Source organism: Mus caroli, unplaced genomic scaffold, assembly GCF_978045245.1.
Source record: "Mus caroli unplaced genomic scaffold, Mus_caroli_1 scaffold_4, whole genome shotgun sequence".
Classification (NCBI taxonomy): Eukaryota; Metazoa; Chordata; class Mammalia; order Rodentia; family Muridae; genus Mus; species Mus caroli.
The window spans coordinates 134248696-134267856 of NW_028227259.1; the positions used below are offsets into that span (position 1 = coordinate 134248696).

A 19161-nucleotide genomic window follows, 5' to 3' on the forward strand; every position below is an offset into this window, starting at 1 on the left:
GAACATTTCCAGTTTATCAGCTGTTTGCATGTGTTTTGTGACGTCTCTGGAAGGTTTTATTACACTTACTGAAGTTTTGACCTGCTGTTTGCTTTGCTATCAGCACTAGTCTGACCTCCACTTAGCAATCCCTGCAAGCCTTTTTGTAATGGGCTGGTAACCAGCTTTCTCCTGTGCACAGACTGGCAGGAATTTCCGTAAGCCAAGAGATACATGTCAGTAATATGTCAGGGTTCCCAAGACAGCAGGCTAGAGTCTCACATGTGCAAGTCATCATGGCCAGGTTATTCTCGGCTTCCCTGAGTGGAGATTGGAAAGAATGCTGGGGTTTGAACCCAGCAGACACGAGGATATGCTTTACTCTCTGTGGCTTTTGAAAGGGCTTTGTGACGCACACTGGGGGCGGGTGGTGGAGAACGAAAAGATGAGCCCCATGTTTGAGCCCTTCGTAAGATTGCATGCCACACTAATATGCCTGGAGTTAGTTCACATTCAGTGCGTACGCTGTGACACGCATGTGGAGGTCAGAGGACAGCTCTGTGGAAAGCGTCCTCCCCTTTCACTATCCAGGAGTCAGGCTCAGCTTCCCCGGGCTGCACCCCTAGCCATCTGAGCCTAGTGAGCCGTCTTGCCAACCCTGACCTTATTTTTTTGAGTTTGTTTTGTTGTTTGTCTTACCAGTTGCTAGCTGCATTTCAAACCAAATCCTGTGCATCTCCAAAACTTTCCCTTTTTCTTTCTTCCTTTTGCCTGTGATGACTCGGATGCTGATAATATGCAGCGGTCGTGAGCTTGCATCGCGATCATATACTCCATAAAGCTCTAAATTGTCAGAGTTGTGTGTGTGGCTCCAGAGGAAGAAAAGGGCGGTTAGAGAAGCTGTGCCTTTACTTACAGTGGAAAGTGGGAAGGAAAGGGGTAGGAGAAAAATCCCATTTGACTGGAAAATAGGCATCCCCACCTCTAGGCCTAAAAATGTTGGTTTTCATAGAGTGTGCAGAGCCCAAAAGTAGTGCCGTCTGAGTCAGCACATCTGACGGGTACATTGTCCAATTCTAAATGAAAGTCATGTGTGCTGCGGTTGCCATGACTCAGACAGTAAACTGAAAATGAGATGCTAACACGTTCCATGCCCTCTTCCACAAGCCTCTAATCCCCAGATTGTGGCACACTTTAATAAATAATGCTCTCCAGGTCACGTTTCAGCCTTCTCCCTCTTCCATCGCTTCTTAAGCTTTCTAGACTTAGTGACTTCTTTGGGAACATGACCAAATATAGACTCCTCCCTACCTCAGAGGCATAGGCATATACATACAGTGAATTTCGGTGGACACAATGGTGTTCTTGTCAAGCTCATCCGCTCCTAAGACTTTTATTACAACCTCTTTGCTGATAACTGTAACGCTGTGGGCTTTTTCTGAGTGGGCCTTTGCTGAGCCGAGGGTTCATTGTTCCTAACAGCTACATGGGTGCACCAAAGAACCTCAAATTCGGAATACAGGCTGAAACTTACTGTCCAAACTTGTTGCTTGCTAGACAGAGGCTGGCTGCAGTTGTTGCATAACTGGAAGCAGTCTAGACCAGGTAATAGGAGTGTAGCTATGGTGCCCTCCGTGTGCAGTCTGCAAGCCAGGGAGCAGATAGTTGGAGTGCACAGGTCAAGCCCAATGCTGTTTAAAGACCTGCTTGTTAAACTTGAGGAGTTGGGGTCTTGGGTGTTGCTCAGTGGTAGAGCACTTTGCTAGAATCTGTGAGGCCTTGTACTACTTCAATCCCTTGTACTACTGAAAAATAAAGTAAAATTGACCAGATGGCTTTGTAGTTAGAGAGCTTGCTCTTGCAGAGGACCTGCAGGTTATACCTACCTCCAGCTCCAGGAGATCCGATATCCTCTTTGACCTCTGCAGGCACCTGAAACCATTTCACACACACACACACACACACACACACACACACATGCACACACAAAATTAAAGTAAATCTTAAAAAACATTCTTAAGTTGGTCTATTCTTAGCATGGAATATAGTCTAGATTTCTTCGAACAGCATTTGCTTTTTTATGTATTTGGGGATTTTGTTTTCTTTGGATCCTGGTTTTTGATGTGATTGTTCTGTGGTCGGAGAACACACACAGACTGTAGCTTCAATTCTTTAAATATGTTTGGAAATTGCTTTGTGGCCAGCCTTGTGTTCATATGGAAAACTGTTGTGCAGTTATGAGGCTCTATAACTGTTACCATATTGTTCTGTCTGGTCATTCTTAGTTGATTTATAAACTCTGAGAAGGCGGCTGTGGCAGTGGCCTCTCTGCTTTCGATGTCAGGCCTGCTTCGCGCATTCTGAGCGTGCATCACTGAGAGGCTAAGCCGTCTGTGGTTGAAGAAGTGACTCTTACCATGAGGAGCGCGCGCCAGCTCTGACATTCTTTCCTAGAGGTCGGCCTTGCCTGATAAGCAGAGGGCATGCTCGGTTTGTTTTCCGCATCCTGTAATGTTTAATCTGTCTGTATATCTAACGTGATGAAGTGATAGTATTGTAGTTACCGTAGTGTGACAGTCCCTTCACTTTAGATGAGATCTTTAGTTCCTTACATGCTTTGTAAATACTCATCTGCTTGGGCTGAAGCCTGCCATCGAGTGTGCCGTTCTTAATTTTGCACTGTCTGTCTTTGCTCTTTTATTTTCCCGGCTTCTTTGGGATTAATCTAGTATTATTATTTTTTAGTCTTTTATCCAGTGTGGCAATTATCGGCTCATTTTTGCTATGCTTTGTGTTTGTCTATTATTGCTCCAGAACAAGGGCTGCACATTTTTTCCTGTAAACAGACAGCTATTAAATATTTTATGCATCGTGGGCCGCATGGGTACTGTTTTTCTCCATACAGATTTCTTTCCAGCATCTTTTCTTTTCAGCCAGATGCCTGCCTTATTAGGGTTTGCTAGCTACTAATTCTTAGTTTGGTTTTTAAGAGAAAATGTCTGTCTTTGAGAACTTTTTAATGGCATGCATTTACTTTGTTTTGTGAGAGATGCATGCGCACCACAGTGCCTGGCTCTGTGTGTGTGTATCTGTGTGTGTGTTGGGGTGTGGGGGTAGGGTGGGGCATGTAGACCAGAGGGTGACTTCAGACATCTTCCTCAGTCACTCGGCACATTATTCTTTGAGGTGGGGTCCCTCTATTGAACCCAGATCTCACAGATAAGACTTAGCCAGTTTGCTCTGGGGAGTCCCTCATTTTCACTCTCAGCCCCTCCCTGGGAGTGCAGAGGAGTCAGCAGAGCCACCCTGCAGTGCTGTGGACCCTCATTCTCTGCCTGACAGTGCTTTATCTACTAAGCCATCTCCTACCCCCACTCTGGCTCTTTATTAGTTTATAACTAAATGGATTTATTCTTTAATTTACTGATCCCTTTTTTCTTATGAATCTAATCTGCCACCCAGTGACATTTTCATTTCAAACAATGTGCTTTCCAGTTCTTAGATTTCCATTTCTCTTCTGGAACTTTCCATCTCTTCATTATGCTTGTCTTTCTGTGTTCTTCAGTGTGTCAGTGACACTGGCCAGAAACATCTCTGCGCTGCTGCCTGAAGGGTCTGTCTTCCAAGTTCTCTGCTCAGTCCAACCCTGGGGTGTTGTCCTCCCTCGGTGCTGATGTGAAGTGGATTTGGAGTTTCTCATGAGAAGAATTTGGCATTGATTTGAGATTAACTTAGGTTTAGAAATACAGTCGCTCAGGGGAAGGTCGGTGTAGGACACACTGGCGTGCGTTTCCTGGGGGATGCTTGCCTCCCTGTCTTTTTGTTGCTGTGTATATAATTTTGGAAGGTTCTGAGTTTTTCTCCTCAAAGGAGGGCTGAGGGGTTCAGTTGAGATGCTAGGGTGTTTCCTGGTGTGCACTGCACAGGCCTACAGCTGAGTAGGAAATCTGCCCCGGATCAGAGACGTGAGATAGTTCTACAGTGAATTAAATAGTCTTGCTTGGGAGATGGTTTCATCTGGGAGAGGAGTAGAGCTCCCCTCAGGGCCATATTTGCTCAGGAGTTACACATGATCGCTGCTGTGACAGACATTCTTACTGGAAATCTCACTGTAAAAGGCCTACTGTCTCCTGGACAGCAACCTCACAGCACATGTTGTTCACTGTTTGGGATTTTTTTGTTTGGTTGTTTTGGTTTTTGGTTTTTGAGACTGGATTTCCATGTGTCCTAGAACTCACTCTGTAGATCAGGCTGGCCATGAAATAACAGATCTGCCTGCCTCTGCCTCCTGAGTGCTAGCACTAAAGGTGTGGGCCACCTGTTTTGGAATTTTTGATTCTTAGCTTGTGAGAGGCTTCAGACAGACTTCTGAGCGAGGGGCCTTTCCCTTCCCATGCCTGCTTAAGTGTCTCTTTCTATCCCATGCCAGTCCTTCAGAGATAGCTTCACCTTCAGTGTCGTCACCCATGAGCCTCTGTTGACCCTTTAGTTATGGATTGTATTTATTTGCATGTCCTTGTGGCTTAGATGTTCGTGGCCATGCGGGGCCGTTTGTATGAAGGCAGAGCTATGGGACTGGAGCGATGACTCGGTTCGTGAAGACCAGGCACGGTGGCATGACCCAGTAACCCAGTGCTACACAGATAGAGAATGGAGGAATCCTGACCCGCTAGTTTAGCTGAATTGGTGAGCAATGAGGTCAGTGGGATTGTCTCAGTTAGTGGAGGAAAACACTCGTCATTGACTGCTGGCCTCTGCATGCATGCACACATGAACACACTCATGTAAGCATGTATATAAAAACACACACACTACAGTAGGAAGTGGAGTGAAATAAACACATTTTTTCCTCCTTCATTTAGCTGGAATGATCAGTGATTCAGGTCTTAGAGTGAGCTTCTCTGCGGTTGAACACCAACTTTTAATTTTGGTTTTCCTCTTGGAGTTAAGTGAATTAAGGGAGATACTGACCTTTAGCCTAGTTCCCACATCCCCAGGACACCACATGTGCTATCTAGATAAAGGACTGATTTCCCTGATTTGTATTAGTAATGCCTCTGGGACCTAGCTGGACTAAAGTTTGAATTCTGGTCTCTGGGAAGTCAGTTGCCTGCTGCTGCCCTGCCCCCAGCCCTGCTCCAGTCATCCTCGGTGCACACACATACACACACACACACACACACACACACACCCCTGCAGTCCAGCTGCCTGCCGAGAGATGTGTTTATACCCTTAGTGACCTTCCACATTCTTTCTGCTATTGTTGTTGTTTGAGACAGTCTCTCTGTGTAGCACTGGCTGCCTTTGAACTTGTTGCATAGATAAGGCTGACATAACTCACAGAGATCCTCCTGCCTCATCCTTGGGAATGTTGACATTGAGGGGAAAAGTGGGTTTGGGATAAGGTGCTGGCTATGTGGACTCAGCGTGCTTCTGCTACGGAACACCCAGGTTTACTTAGTCTTCCCCCTGCTGAACACAGGGACCACCCCAGTGCTCGTACTGCCACCAGCTTCCACTGTTGGTAGGGGGTGGGGTGGGGGAGCCGGTGAGGATGTTGGGAATTGTTTTGTTTTTATTGTTATTGTTTGTTTTTGAAACCAGGGTCTCATGAAGCCCAAGCTGGCTGGAACTAACTGTGTGATTAGGATGACATTGAACTGATCCTCCTGCCTCTGCCTCTCAAGTACTGGAGTTACAGGCATGCTCTCGGACACCCGTCAGCTCCACTGTGGTTTTATATTTGTTTGTTTTTAGATGTGTTTATTTAAGCCTGTGTGTGTGAGTGTTTTGCCTGCTTGCATGTAAATATGCCTGGTATCTGCATAAGTCAGAAGAAGGTGGATCCCCTGGATCCCCTGGAACTGCAGTGATGGCTGGTCGTGAGCCACCATGGGTGCTGAGAGCCACACCACCCAGGTCCTATACAAGAGCAAAAATGCTCCTAACCACTGAGCCATCTCTTTAGCCCCTGCACTGTGTTTTAAGGGGATTAAAAGTATTAGAAACCCCATTTGTTCATGGGTTCGTATGAAAATCCCAAGACTGAGGTAGAAGGCTGTCCTGAGTCCAAAGACCACAACCTAGACTATACAGTGGGTGCCAGGGCAAAGACTACAACCTAGACTATACAGTGGGTGCCAGGGCAAAGACTACAACCTAGACTATACAGTGGGTGCCAGGGCAAAGACTACAACCTAGACTATACAGTGGGTGCCAGGGCAAAGACTACAACCTAGACTATACAGTGGGTGCCAGGGCAAAGACTACAACCTATACTATACAGTGGGTGCCAGGGCAAAGACTACAACCTAGACTATACAGTGGGTGCCAGGGCAAAGACTACAACCTAGACTATACAGTGGGTGCCAGGGCAAAGACTACAACCTAGACTATACAGTGGGTGCCAGGGCAAAGACTACAACCTAGACTATACAGTGGGTGCCAGGGCACTCAGAGTTAGTCCAAAGACTACAACCTAGACTATACAGTGGGTGCCAGGGCACTCAGAGTTGGCAGTTGTTTTCTTTTGTTTCGTTTTGATCTCTAATCATACTCTTTTACAAAGACACAATAAAATAAAGACATGAAAACTCTATGCTGAAGGATGAGAAATATTTACACTAAGCTTATGACCAATACACATAGCTCCTTAAACTCAGATATGGCTTCTAAAGTGGGGAGACAGAGCAAGACTGACCTATCTTTATTGCTCCTCTCATCCAAAGCAGAGGGGCTACCCTGCCTAAAAGGCCGGCAACTCAGGCCAGGCCAGCCCTAGAAAACCCTAAAGGACAGAACAGAAACTGTTTAAATGTTCAAGTGAGGGATGCAGGCACATTGGAGATGCTCCTCCAGGATGCACAGCTAAAGGTTAGAAATGAGGGGACTGGAGAGATGACTCAGAAGTTCAGATCACTGGCTGTGCTTTCAGGACCTGGATTCAGTTCCCCACACCCACATGGTGGCTCACAACCACCTGCAACCCCAGATCTACAGGATCTGAAACCTTCGTCTGGACTTGGCAGGTACCACATACACATCTGATACACAGCCATATACACAAACAAAGCACCCATACGTGCAAAAACTAGTAAAATAATAACTAATTTTTTTTTTAAGATCAGAGGTGAAGGTGGCAATTATAGAAAATTCACACAGGAGGAACAAAATGGAGGATTGTCCAGTGAATAATAGATGCCTCCAAAGGAGAGATGGAAAGCTTTCACACTGGCTGTGACCTGACAAGGACGAGCTCTCACTGATTCTAAGGAGCGCTGTGAGAAGATAGCAGAACCTAGCGAGCTCTCACTGATTCTAAGCAGCGCTGTGAGAAGATAGCAGAACCTAGAGAGACTGGGGTTGTGTTTTACATTCCAAGGACCTTGGTATCAAGGTAAAAAGAAAAGGAGGAGGAAGGACCAGGGAGGAGCTGTCAGCGAACCAGAATAGTCCTGGCTGCAGTGTTCTCACTGGGAATAATAAATGTTAGAAACGACATACGTTGCAGTGGTTTGTCACTGTCACTGTACAATTAATGTTTTTACTAGCTTTTGAGAGTAGAGTGTATGTATCATGTCCCTTAGCCTCTGATTCCCTTACATTTATTAATTTTCAGTTTTCAACACATGATCTGGGTATGCAGACTTAATTGTGCAGGAACTCATTATATAGCCCAGGCTAGCTTCAAACTTACAATCCTACTCTCTCAACCCTCTGAGGACTGGGATCGTAATGAGTGCCACCATGCCCAACCCACTGCCTCATAATTTTTCTTTTCTTTTCTTTTCTTTTCTTTTCTTTTCTTTTCTTTTCTATTTTTTGTACAAAATGTATGTATGTGAGTGTCTTGCCTGCTGCATGTCTGTGTACCACATGTGTATAGAGTTCAGGACTCTGATCCCTTAGGACTGGAATTTTCTTCATGGTTGGGCCCCTGGTTACTTTATCCAGTCCCAAGTGGTCAGCCTTAAACACATGTACATACAAGCAACACCAAATGGACTTAGTTTTATGTGTACATATATGTAGTCATATGTATCCCCAGCCTCTTCACAGAGCGATGGGGAGCTGGGCCAGGATACCGGTCTCCATGTGACACTGGCTGGTACTCTGGAGCACTTAACAGTTAGAGTAACGCTGCTGCTGTCATCCTTGATAAACATGGTCCAGCACACTGATCTTGAGCCGTAGTCTTCAGAACCTTATCCTGGGAGCTGGAGAGATGGTTTCACAGCTAAGAGCGCTGGCTGCTCTTCCAAAGGACCCAGGTTCAATCCCCAGCAACCACGTGGTTACTTACAACCGCCTGTTACTCACTCCAGTTCCAGGGAGGATCTCTTCCAGACTCCATGGGAATGACACGAGTGTCCTACACAGACATACATGCAGGCAAAGCACACATGCACATAGAATGAAAACAAGCAACAAAGTATGTAGGCCAAGTTTGCCCCAAACTCTCAGCTTTTCCTCTCTCTCTGCCTCTTAAGTTCTGGGATTAAAAGCATGTCCCACCATCCTGGGCCCGAATTCAAGGTCTTACTGCTGAATTTTGTGTATTGATAGTTCATTCTGTGCTAGGAAAAGTTCTCTGTGTAACAGTAGCTTATCGTCCTGATTGAAGCACATTTTGATTCATCTTCATCCAGCAGTTATGGCACTAAAACTGTGAATTTGTATTAACGACATTTTGGGAGTAGATTTTTTGTATTTCTGTGCTGATTAATTCATTTACCTCCTTATTGTAGGAAGCATTATCATTTTCCTCGTTGTTTCCAGACAGGACAAGGCTGTTGAACTTTCTAAGAACCCAATTTGATATGTACACCACCAGAAAGCTTGAAGTCAGATGAGAACATGTAAACACGCATGTTACCAGCTGTTAGCATTTCTGTTCTGGAGATAATGAGCCTCTTCTGGGTCACAGAAGCCCAGAGGGACCAGGAACGTGAAGTTCAAAGCTGCCTTCCTTCCTGTACTGTCATTCCTGGCTGCGATTGTGTTTTCTCTGCAAGTGAAAATACCAAGTCATAATTCCTCAAGAGAAAAAGCAGTAAAAACAATGAATTCTATTCCTGATGAGCCTGTTGGTGAGATTCTGTCAGGGACGGAAATGAAAACTAACTCAGTCTACACGGAATTATGTATAAGTGGAGGGAAAAAGCAGGAATTATAGTAGTGAGTTTAGAGAAAGAAGGGTGAAGAATAAAGGTTATTCTAACCTCCAGCAAAATTTGAATTTATGGCCTTGGATGTGAAGAGACTGTGAGACCAACCTTTGGCCTTTGCAGTTAAAAATATGGGGTTGGGCTGTAGCAAGATATGTGTGTAGCGCCTGTCTGAATATGCCAAGCCCTGGGTTCTATCCAAAGTACTGCAAAGTAAGTATAAAGTAAAACACAGTACGTGTATATTGAAAAAAAACTACACCTAGAAGCAACACTTTAGTCTAAGGTGTTTAGTATAGTACCAGGTACAGAATCTGGGCACAGCATTTAGTGATCTATTGCTGGCTGATGCATAAAGCTTTCTCGTTGTAAGGTTTTTGGGTTTTGTTGTTGTTGTTTATTTATTTTTTAGGTTAAAGAGGTTGGAGGTCGTTACTTACAGGTAATCTTGTGGACCAGTTGTTACCAGAGCATGTTTCATTGGAATGTTCTGTAAGGCTGCTTGCTTGTGCCCTACAAGGACAGAGCTGGGCACTGGGAAAGAGATTCTGTGGCCCCACAAAGCCTAAAACATTTATATATTTATTCTCTGTTACATGATATAGTTGTTCTTTGCCTTCTGTGTTCCGTGCCTTCACAAATGATATATTCTCTCATTCATTCATTCATTCATTCATTCATATTCTCTCTCTCTCTCTCTCTCTCTCTCTCTCTCTCTCTCTCTCTCTCTCCCTCTCTCTCTCTCCCTCCTTCCCTCCTCCCTCCCTCCCTCGAGGAGGAGGCATCAGGGCACAAACACTTGTTTTAAGTTATTGTTTTATTTTCTTCCTTAGAAGATTTTACATGGGGCTGGAGAGATGGCTCAGCGGTTAAGAGCACTGGCTGTTCTTCCAAAGGTCCTGAGTTCAATTCCAGCAACCACATGGTGGCTCACAATCATCTGTAATGGGATCTGATGCCCTCTTCTGGTGTGTCTGAAGACAGCGACAGTGTACACATATACATAAAATAAGTAGTTCTTTAAAAAAATCAAAATAAAAAAAAAGAAGAAGATGATGATGATGATAATTTTACATGTGTTTGTGGGTTGGGGCTGGGGTGCCCACAGCGGCTAGAAGAGGGTGTGGATCCCCTGGAGCCTGAGCTGGCCAGCGTCAGTGAACAGCGTCTCTGAACTCAGAAGAACAGCCCGAGCTCTTAACTGCTGAGCCATCTCTCCAGCCCCCTCATGGGATTCTTTTTCTTTTCTTTCTTTCTTTCTTTTTTTTTTTTTTTAAATGTGTGGATGTTTTGCTCACATTTATATCTGCTTACTGCATGTGTGCCTGGTGCCCGAAGAAGTCAGAGGGGGAGGTTGAAACTGAAGCTGCAGTTTCCGTACTTCCCTGACCCTGTAGTCATGGGTGGCTGTGAGCCACAAAAGCCTGGTCGTCTGCAGGAACAAATGCTCTTCCCCTGAGCATCTCCCCAGCCCTGTGAGGTCCTCGTGGTCCAGCCCCGTGAACGTCTTAAGGTTAATGTGTTTGCTAGTTAAAAGTTTGTGTCTTCCCGACTTGACTCAGAGAAGACTTGAAGGAATCGTGGGCCTCTTATCTGTATACACACATCATAGACTTTGGTCCTCGCAGTCTCCTGTGACTGCTTCCTCTCTCCTATGTGTGTGACACATGGCTTTGGCTTCAGATGTTTTCCTATGTGGAAGGACCAGCACTCTGCTTCCTGGGTGTGCACATCTGGGAGCAAGTTGCCCCGCATAACCAACCGAGCTAAGATTCGGAGACTCATGTGGGAGCTTGGCTTGTTTGTTGTTTTAAAGGTTTACTTAATCTAGTGTTGTGTGTATGGAGATGTTGCACGTCTGAGTACAGGTGCCTGCAGGGTCTGGAAGAGGGTATTGGATCCTCAGAGCTCCAGCTACAGATGGTTGTGAACTAGCTCATCTGGGGACTGAAAATATCCCAGGGTCCTCTGCGTATCCCTGGCCAGCCCGTAACTTGCTGTGTAGACAGAGCTGACCCCATACTCAGAGAGCTTCTCCTTCCTGGGTGCTGAGATTAAAAGCATACACCAACACATCCTGCCCATTTGGAGGTTTGTTTGTTTATTTGTTTGCTTGTTTGTTTGTTTGATGACGCAGGGTGTCAGCTAGCCTAGGCTGGCCTTGAATTCACTATGTAGCTCAGAAATGGCCTTAAACTTGAGATTCTTCTGCCTCTACCTCCCACTGCTTGGGTTATAGATGGGCACCCCTGTGCCTGGCTTTTCCATTCTGATCATGATCTATAGGACAGCTGTATCCGGAAGTGATGGTTTGTTACATCGTATGTCCTTATGGCAAACTATATTGTCCTAATTATATAGTCACTTAATCCATCGGGCAGGAATGCACATCTGCCTGTGTCTCTCTGTGTCCGTGCATGCATACATACTGTATTTAGCTACTTTTCAGTTGCTGTCACACCATGACCGAGGCAGGGTATAAAAGACAGCAATTCGTTGGGCGCAAGGTTTCAGAGGGTTAGAGTTCATCAGGAAGGAACAGCATGGCAGCAGGTTTGTTGGCATTGGAGCAACAGAAAAGCATTCACTCCCCAGTCCACAAACAGGAAAGAAAGGGGAGAGAGGGAGGAATGGAGGGAGGGAGACAGAGAGAGGACACACTGGGAATGCTATGAGTCTCTGAAAATCTCAAAGTCTTCCCTTCTCCTCAAACAAGGCCACACACCTCCTCAAACAAGGCCACACACCCCAGCCCTCCCAAACAGTTCCACCAACTGGAGACCAAGTATTCAAGTATTCAGACACACGAGCCTATGGAGGTCATTCCCGTCTAACCCACCACAGGTGGTGCACTAACATATTAGACTACAATGTAGAATGCAGTGCTTTGATACCTGGTAGCATAAGCCTCCCACTTTGCTTTTCCTGTCATGACTTCCTTGACTCTTTGCTCTGTGTGTGTGTGTGTGTGTGCGCGCGCGTGCATGTGTGTGCATGCACAAGTGCTGCTGCTGTTCCTCAGGTTTCCATTTTGTCTTTTAAAACAGGTTCCTCACTGAGAATGGGAGCTTGCTGATTAGGCTAAGCAGGCCAGCAGTGGGTCTCTGTCCTGCTGCCTCTGTCGCCCTAGCCCTGGGATTACAAATACACTCCACCACACCCAGCCTTTTATGTAGGTTCTGGAGATGGAACTCAGATCCTCATGATTCATAGAAAAAAAAAAAAAAAACCAACAACTGAATGATCTCTCCAGCCCTTGCCTTATGCATTCCTATATCATTTTTACAGCAGACTTTTTGCTGTTCTTCTCCAAAAAAAAGATGCTAGGAATTTAGACTCTCCAAAAAAAAGATGCTAGGAATTGGGACTAATTTAATATTTATTGTTAAATATTCAGTAGGGTTGTAAAAGTTAAAATAGCCAGGCAGTGGTGGCCCACGCCTTTAATCCCAGCACTCGGGAGACAGAGGCAGGCGGATTTCTGAGTTCGAGGCCAGCCTGGTCTACAGAGTGAGTTCCAGGACAGCCAGAGCTATACAGAGAAACCCTGTCTCAAAAAACAAAAACAACAAAAAAAGTTAAAGTAGTGTAGTTTTTTTTTTTTTAAATGGTGCTGGACTCAGTGGTTAAGAGCTCTTGTTGTTATTGCAAAGAACCCAGGTTCAATTCCCAGCACCCATATGAAGGCTCACCACCTCCTCAGCACCAAGCATGAGTGCTGAGACACACATACAGGCAAAACAGTCACATATAAAATAATAAAAATAAATCTAAAAAAAATTGCAGGGCAGTGGTGGCCCACACCTTTAATACCAGTACTTGGGAGGCAGAAGTAGGCAGATTTCTAAGTTCAAAAGCAGCCTGGTCTATAGAGTCTGGAACACACAGGGCTACACAGACAAACCCTGTCTTGGAAAAAATAAACTAAACAAACAAGCAGAAAACATAGAAAATAAAATAAAAATCATCTCCTAGTTACTACGTGAACTAGAAACATCCTTTGTAATATTGAAAGTATTTTTTTTAAATATTTATTTATTTATTTATTTATTTATTATATGTAAGTACACTGTAGCTGTCTTCAGACACACCAGAAGAGGGAGTCAAATCTTACGAATGGCTATGTGCCACCATGTGGTTGCTGGGATTTAAATTCGGGACCTTCGGAAGAGCAGTCCGTGCTCTTAACCGCTGAGGCATCTCTCCAGCCTGAAAGTATGTTTTTTATTATAAAGTTTTATGAGCTTGGGCCAGGATATAGCTGAGTTAGTAGAGTGTTTGCCCAGCATGCCAGAAGTCCTGGGTCTGATCCTAGGACTGTGTAAACTGAGCATAGTGACGGGTGCCTGTAATCCCAGCACCGGGGCAGTGCACCAGAGGCAGGAGGATTACAAACTCAAGGTGATTGTTAGCTAAATAATGCATTTGAGGCCAGCCTGGGATGACCCTGTCTCAGACAAGAGATCTGTGAGCTTTAACTAGATGTCACTTTAAGGATCATCTAATACATCTTAAATAGGACCTTGGGTAAAGTTGACTCACCTCCAGGGTGGTAACTGGAGAATTGATGGGCAACTGGGAGAAGCTTGCTCCTAACCAAAGAGAATCCCAAGGGAGCTTGCCTACTGCTTGCTTTTCCCCAGTCCCTAGGAATAGCATTGACATTTTAATTTGGATTCTCTCCCCAGGCATAACCGCCCTTTCTTAGCCAGCCAGCTCAGGAGCACTGAGCCATTGCTGCAGGGGCATCAGAGAGGGGGGTGGTGTGTGTCTCACTAAGGTCTGTTTCTCTGGCTGTCCCTGAACTGATTGATGGGTTCTCTCCCTCTCTTTCCAGACTGCCCAAGAGTGCCCCAGCGCAGTGGCTGCAGAGGTCACGTGTGCACTAGGGTGCACCTGATTCCTTAAACTGACCCCTGCTCTGTTCTTTCCAGGTCTATAAAGGAGAATTTCAGCTACCTGACTTTCTGAAAGAGAAACCCCAGGTACTGTACAGCTTCTCCCTCCTCCTCCTGTTACGTAAGAGCTCGCTCTTCCAGCCAGTAAGCCTTGGAAGAGACAGCAAGACTTAAGTGAAAAGGAAAAAATAAAAGCCAGCTGTGGATGGTTTATGCCTATAATGTCGGCCATCAGCTGAGGTGAGAGGATCACAAGTCCAGGGCTAGCCTAGGCTACACAGAGGTCCAGGTCAGACCCCTCTCAGTGTACAAACAAATAAAGACGGGAAATAGGAAAAGATAATGCCATGTGCCCTGGTAGCGAACTGTTGTGATCTGAGAGTCCAGGGTCTTCCAAAGCTAGGGAAGTGCTTTGATAACAGATCATACGCAGCCACAAAGTAGTTCACATATAAATAAGGAGATGCTTGCAGAGCACCCAGCCTCCTGAGTGTCTACTTTGCATAAGAATATGCAGCCATGGTATTTGGATTATATTCACATCTGTGGTGTGTTAACTGTTCTCACATGGCTGTCAGCTGCTGGTGAGAGTTCAAAGCTTGTCGTTCTTATGCTTTAAAAATAACCTAAAGCACTGGATGTGATGGTACACACCTCTAATCTGAGCACTTTGGAGGCAGAGGCAGAGGCAGGTGAATCTCCGTGAGTTTGAGGCCAGCCTGGTCTACAGAGTACATTCCACGAGAGCCAGGCCTACAGAGTAAGGCCCTGCCTGAAAAACAAACCCAGAAACCAATCTATAATTACAGTTGTAATGTTTCAGTTCATTTACATTCCATTCTTGTGTCCTGAGTTGGAGAAGAACAGAGAATGTTAAAGTGCCTAAAGTGGCCCAGAGTGCCCTGTCACCACCTGTCACCTGTGAACAGCTGGGAGAAGTGGGAGCCCCTGCTGTCTTCACAGCCTTGCTGTTCAGCATCCTCTGGGTGCTGCTATCCATACTGAGCTTAGTTTCTTGCAATGTTTCAGTTATGATCGCTGGAGAAATACTCTCTTACATGTTTGTGTGAGCTGTGTCTCCTGCGGCAAGCCTGGGGGAAACAAGTGTGGGGGGGGGTGTCCTCCCTTCCACCAGAGATGAAGGCTCTGCCCTACCTGAGCACTCTCGGTCATCAGCCCCCATACTGACTGCTGACACTAGGGGCTTAAAGTGCTTTCAAGGCGTATTCTTGGCAGTCTATCCTTAACACTCCCCCATTATTTTCATGGATTTAACAACTGGTTGCCAAGGATCTGTTACGAGTGAGAACTCAGGATCTGTCCTGAGAAGTGGGAGGAAAAGGCTTCTCAAGGAACCCCTGAGCTCCTCCAAACTCCGACTCTGGCATAGAGGGAGTGCACCTGACATCCTAGAGCCCTGGCTGGCTTCCCGAAGGGACGGTTACTCACCGCTGTGGAACCTGTAGCCAGAAAACAATCTAAGAGGCAGGAAAAACTCGAGGAAGCCGAGACAGGCGATTTGAGAGCAAAACTCAAGGTGTCCCTGTGCTTCCGCACATAGCCAGGTCATCTCCAGGTGGAGAAGAAGTGGGTAGACATGAACATGGACATCCGGAGGAATGTCCATGTCCTCTAGAGGGAAAGAAGCCTTCAGTAATGGGTTTGAAGAATGAGAAGTTACACACCTGACTTGAGGACTTACAACTTATCATATCAACATATCATAGCTGGGCAGAGTGGCATATGCCTGTTTTCCCAGCACTGGGGAGACAAAAGCAAGAGGACAGTAAGTTCAAGGGCAGCCTGGGCTCCAGAGACAAACCCTATCTTAAACAAACAACCCCCCCCCCCAAAAAAAAAAAACCAAAACAGAAAATGAATAAATAATGCTAGAGTTGGTGAATGGCTTAGTGGGTAAAGGTGTTGTCAGTAAACCTGACAAGCTGAGTTCAATTTCTGGAACCCACATAAAGGTGGACAGAATGAAATGACTCTCCTCTGACTTACAGACACATGCTGTGTACACACACCCCCACCCCACCCCACAGAGCATTCACACCAGCACTGACTTACGGACATGTGCTATGTACACACATCTCTCTCCCCCCATGCATTCATACCAGCATTCATCCATGCAAAAATAAGTGAACAAGTAATGTTTTAAAAAATGAATGCCAGGGCTGGAGAGATGGCTTAGCAGTTAAGAGCACTGACTGCTCTTCCGAAGGCCCTGAGTTCAAATCCCAGCAACCACATGGTGGCTCACAACCATCTGTAATGAGATCTGACTCCCTATTCTGGAGTGTCTGAAGACAGCTACAGTGTAATTACATATAATAAATAAATAAATATTTAAAAAAATAAAATGAATGCCAGAGTTGGGCATGACGACACAACCTTGAAAACCCCAGCACATGGGAGGCAGAGTGGGTGGATGTGTATGAGGTCAAGGCCAGCCTGGCCTACATGGTGCGTTTCAGTCCCACCAGCGCTATATAGTGAGACCCTGTCTCAAAATAATAGTAATAAACTTTAAATTATTATTTCTATATTAAGAGCATGTATGTGCTGGGCGTGGTGGCGCACGCCTTTAATCCCAGCACTCGGGAGGCAGAGGCAGGCGGATTTCAAGGCCAGCCTGGTCTACAAAGTGAGTTCCAGGACAGCCAGGGCTATACAGAGAAACCCTGTCTCGAAAAACCAAAAAAAAAAAAAAAAAAAGAGTATGTACGTTTTTTGCCTGCATGTATGTCTGTGGAGCACATGTGTGCCTGATACCCAAGGAGGCCAGAAGAGAGTATCAGATCCCCTGGAACTAGAGTTAAATGGTTGTGGGCCACCGTGTGGGCGCTGTGAGTCAAACCTGAGTTCTCTGGAAGAGCAAGAAATGCTCTTAACCACTGAGACTTTTCTCCAGCCCAGTAATAAAGTTTGTTTTTTTTGTTGTTTTTTGTTTTTTGGTTTTTGGTTTTTTTTTTTGAGCAAGGTCTTTCTATTCTGTAGCTCTGGCTATCCTGAAACTCACTATGTAGATCAAGCTGTCCTGGAATTCACAGTGTAGACCAGGCTGTCCTGAAACTCACAGAGATACAACTGCCTTTGCCTGCCACGTGCTGGGATTAAAGGCATGCACCACCATACCCAGCTCCAAAGATAAATTCTTTAAGAACTAGAAATAAAAAAATAGTAAAAATAAGCCTTCAGTGGGACAATTATTTTTTAAATACAACACAAATTTGTTGACTATAGAGAAGTCTTATATGTAAATAAGGTTCTAGAATGCGGTGATAAACATTTCAAGTTACTGTGCTGACCATACTGAATCTTTCCCACAAACACATTAGAGAAATGAGAGATTGTGGCTTAGGGGCCATGTCGGTGACTTAGTGATTAAGATTATTGGCTGCTCTTGCAACCTTAGTTCCATTCCCAGCACCATGTCAGGTGGCCTCCAACTGGCTATAACTCCTGCTCCTGGGGATCTGACATTCTCTTCTGGCCTCTTGGGTCATCACACTCACATGTATATACTCTTAGACAGACAGACAGACAGACATGTTAAAAATAGCATGCGTTGGCTGCTCTTCCAGAGGACCCATGTTCAATTCCCAGCCCCCACATGGTGGCTCTTAACTACCTATAACTCTAGCTCTAGGGTATCCTCTGCTTTCTTCAGATACCAGGCACACACATAGTATTGTAAATATACACACAGGCAAAATACCCATATTCCTTAAATAGAGAAATAAATATTTAAAAGCAAGGTTATGGTTTAAGTAAGAAATGGATCCAAGTGGGGGCATATGCTTATTGTCTTTGTACTTGTGAATTAGAAGCAGAGGGATCAAGTTCCATGTCATCTTCAGCTGCATGGAGTGTCCAAGGCCCTCTGGGGTTACACGAGACCCTATCACAGCAAGGAAAAAGAAATAGAAATGTGCTAGGCCCAGCAGCACATGCTTCTAATCCCAGAGGCAGGAGGACCACTGCAAGGCCAGCTCTTCCACATACTAGAGTTCACGGTCAGTCAGAACTAAGGAAGAGGTACACAGGCCGGGTCTGGGAGAATCCCGGAGACAGCTCTGTGTCCTCTTCCTGTGGAATCAGAGCCCCACGCTCTTCTCCTTGTTCATGGACACAATAACCAAAAGTTCCCTGAACTTTAGCTCCCAGCATTTGAATTGAGGACTTCTAGGCAGGCTCAGAGTTTCAAACACCGGGCCACAGTGTTGATGCTTCTGAGACCTCATGTCCTAACGGACTCAGAGGTATCCATGGGGCTCATGAGGAACAAAGGTGTCTGTTGCTCAGGAGATGCCAAGGAGTTAGACTCTCCCTGGAATGTGGGAAAGACCAGCCTAGATTTTTTTTTCTTCTTTCTTTCTTTCAAACAGTTAGAGGCTGAGTTTATCTGAAAGTCTGGGAGATCCTCTTACAAATGAGGAGTCCCTTGGAGATTCACCATAAATAACCATGAATAAATTTTCACAAGAAGAGGCTCTTTATTTAGTTACTAGTCCCCAACACAGGTCCAGGACTGTACCTGAGAGCACTCCCAAGATGCAGCCCCTAGCCTTGCCAGCATAGGACTTATAAAGGCAAAAGCTACAAGACTGCATGTATCCTGCCTATGTGAAGACAGGGTCTTATTTTATCATATATGTAAGATCAGTCAATTTTAAGTATAGGCTTCAGTGTCTAGGGAAAAGGAAGTTGGCTGCTAGAGTACAGCCTATGCAAGCTAGGGGATTTATTTATTTATTTATTTATTTATTGTCTCTGTCTACTATTCACTGTCAGTTTAAACCTTAAATGTAAGGTTAACCCTTATAACCCTTTTAGCCATACCTGATGTGTTGGTGGGCACAGTCCCTACTAACCAAGCAACCCCAAGGATTTTAACATCTTTCTTGGTTCCTTCAACAGACGGAGCAAGTGGAGTAACTGAGCCCATAACTTCCCACAGGTGAGGTGAGGCCTGGTGGGTGCTGCTGGGTAGAGTTTTCCCCGTGGGCTAGCAGAGATAGCCGTGTGTCCAGATGGAAGGTACACCTCTGGCCTCAGGCAGCTTGGGTCGGCATTGGCTCTGCCACTTCCTGGCACCAAGCAGCTTAGTT

At 45.4% G+C, this 19161-nt stretch overlaps 1 protein-coding gene across 5 annotated transcripts in view; it reads left to right on the plus strand.

Annotated features, from left to right (window-relative positions):
* Window positions 1-19161, plus strand: part of Tpst1 (tyrosylprotein sulfotransferase 1) — a 55873-nt gene that overhangs the window by 35624 nt on the left and 1088 nt on the right. For 2 of the 5 annotated variants that reach the window (XM_021162561.2, XM_021162562.3), the window contains exons 4-5: window positions 14081-14131; window positions 18971-19010. In XM_021162561.2, coding sequence (XP_021018220.1) covers window positions 14081-14131; window positions 18971-18988 — 69 coding nt within the window. In that variant the 3' untranslated portion in view covers window positions 18989-19010. Of the gene's footprint in view, window positions 1-14080; window positions 14132-18970; window positions 19016-19161 lie in introns of all 5 variants that reach the window. The other 3 variants (XM_085837222.1, XM_085837225.1, XM_085837223.1) reach the window with 3 other exon arrangements.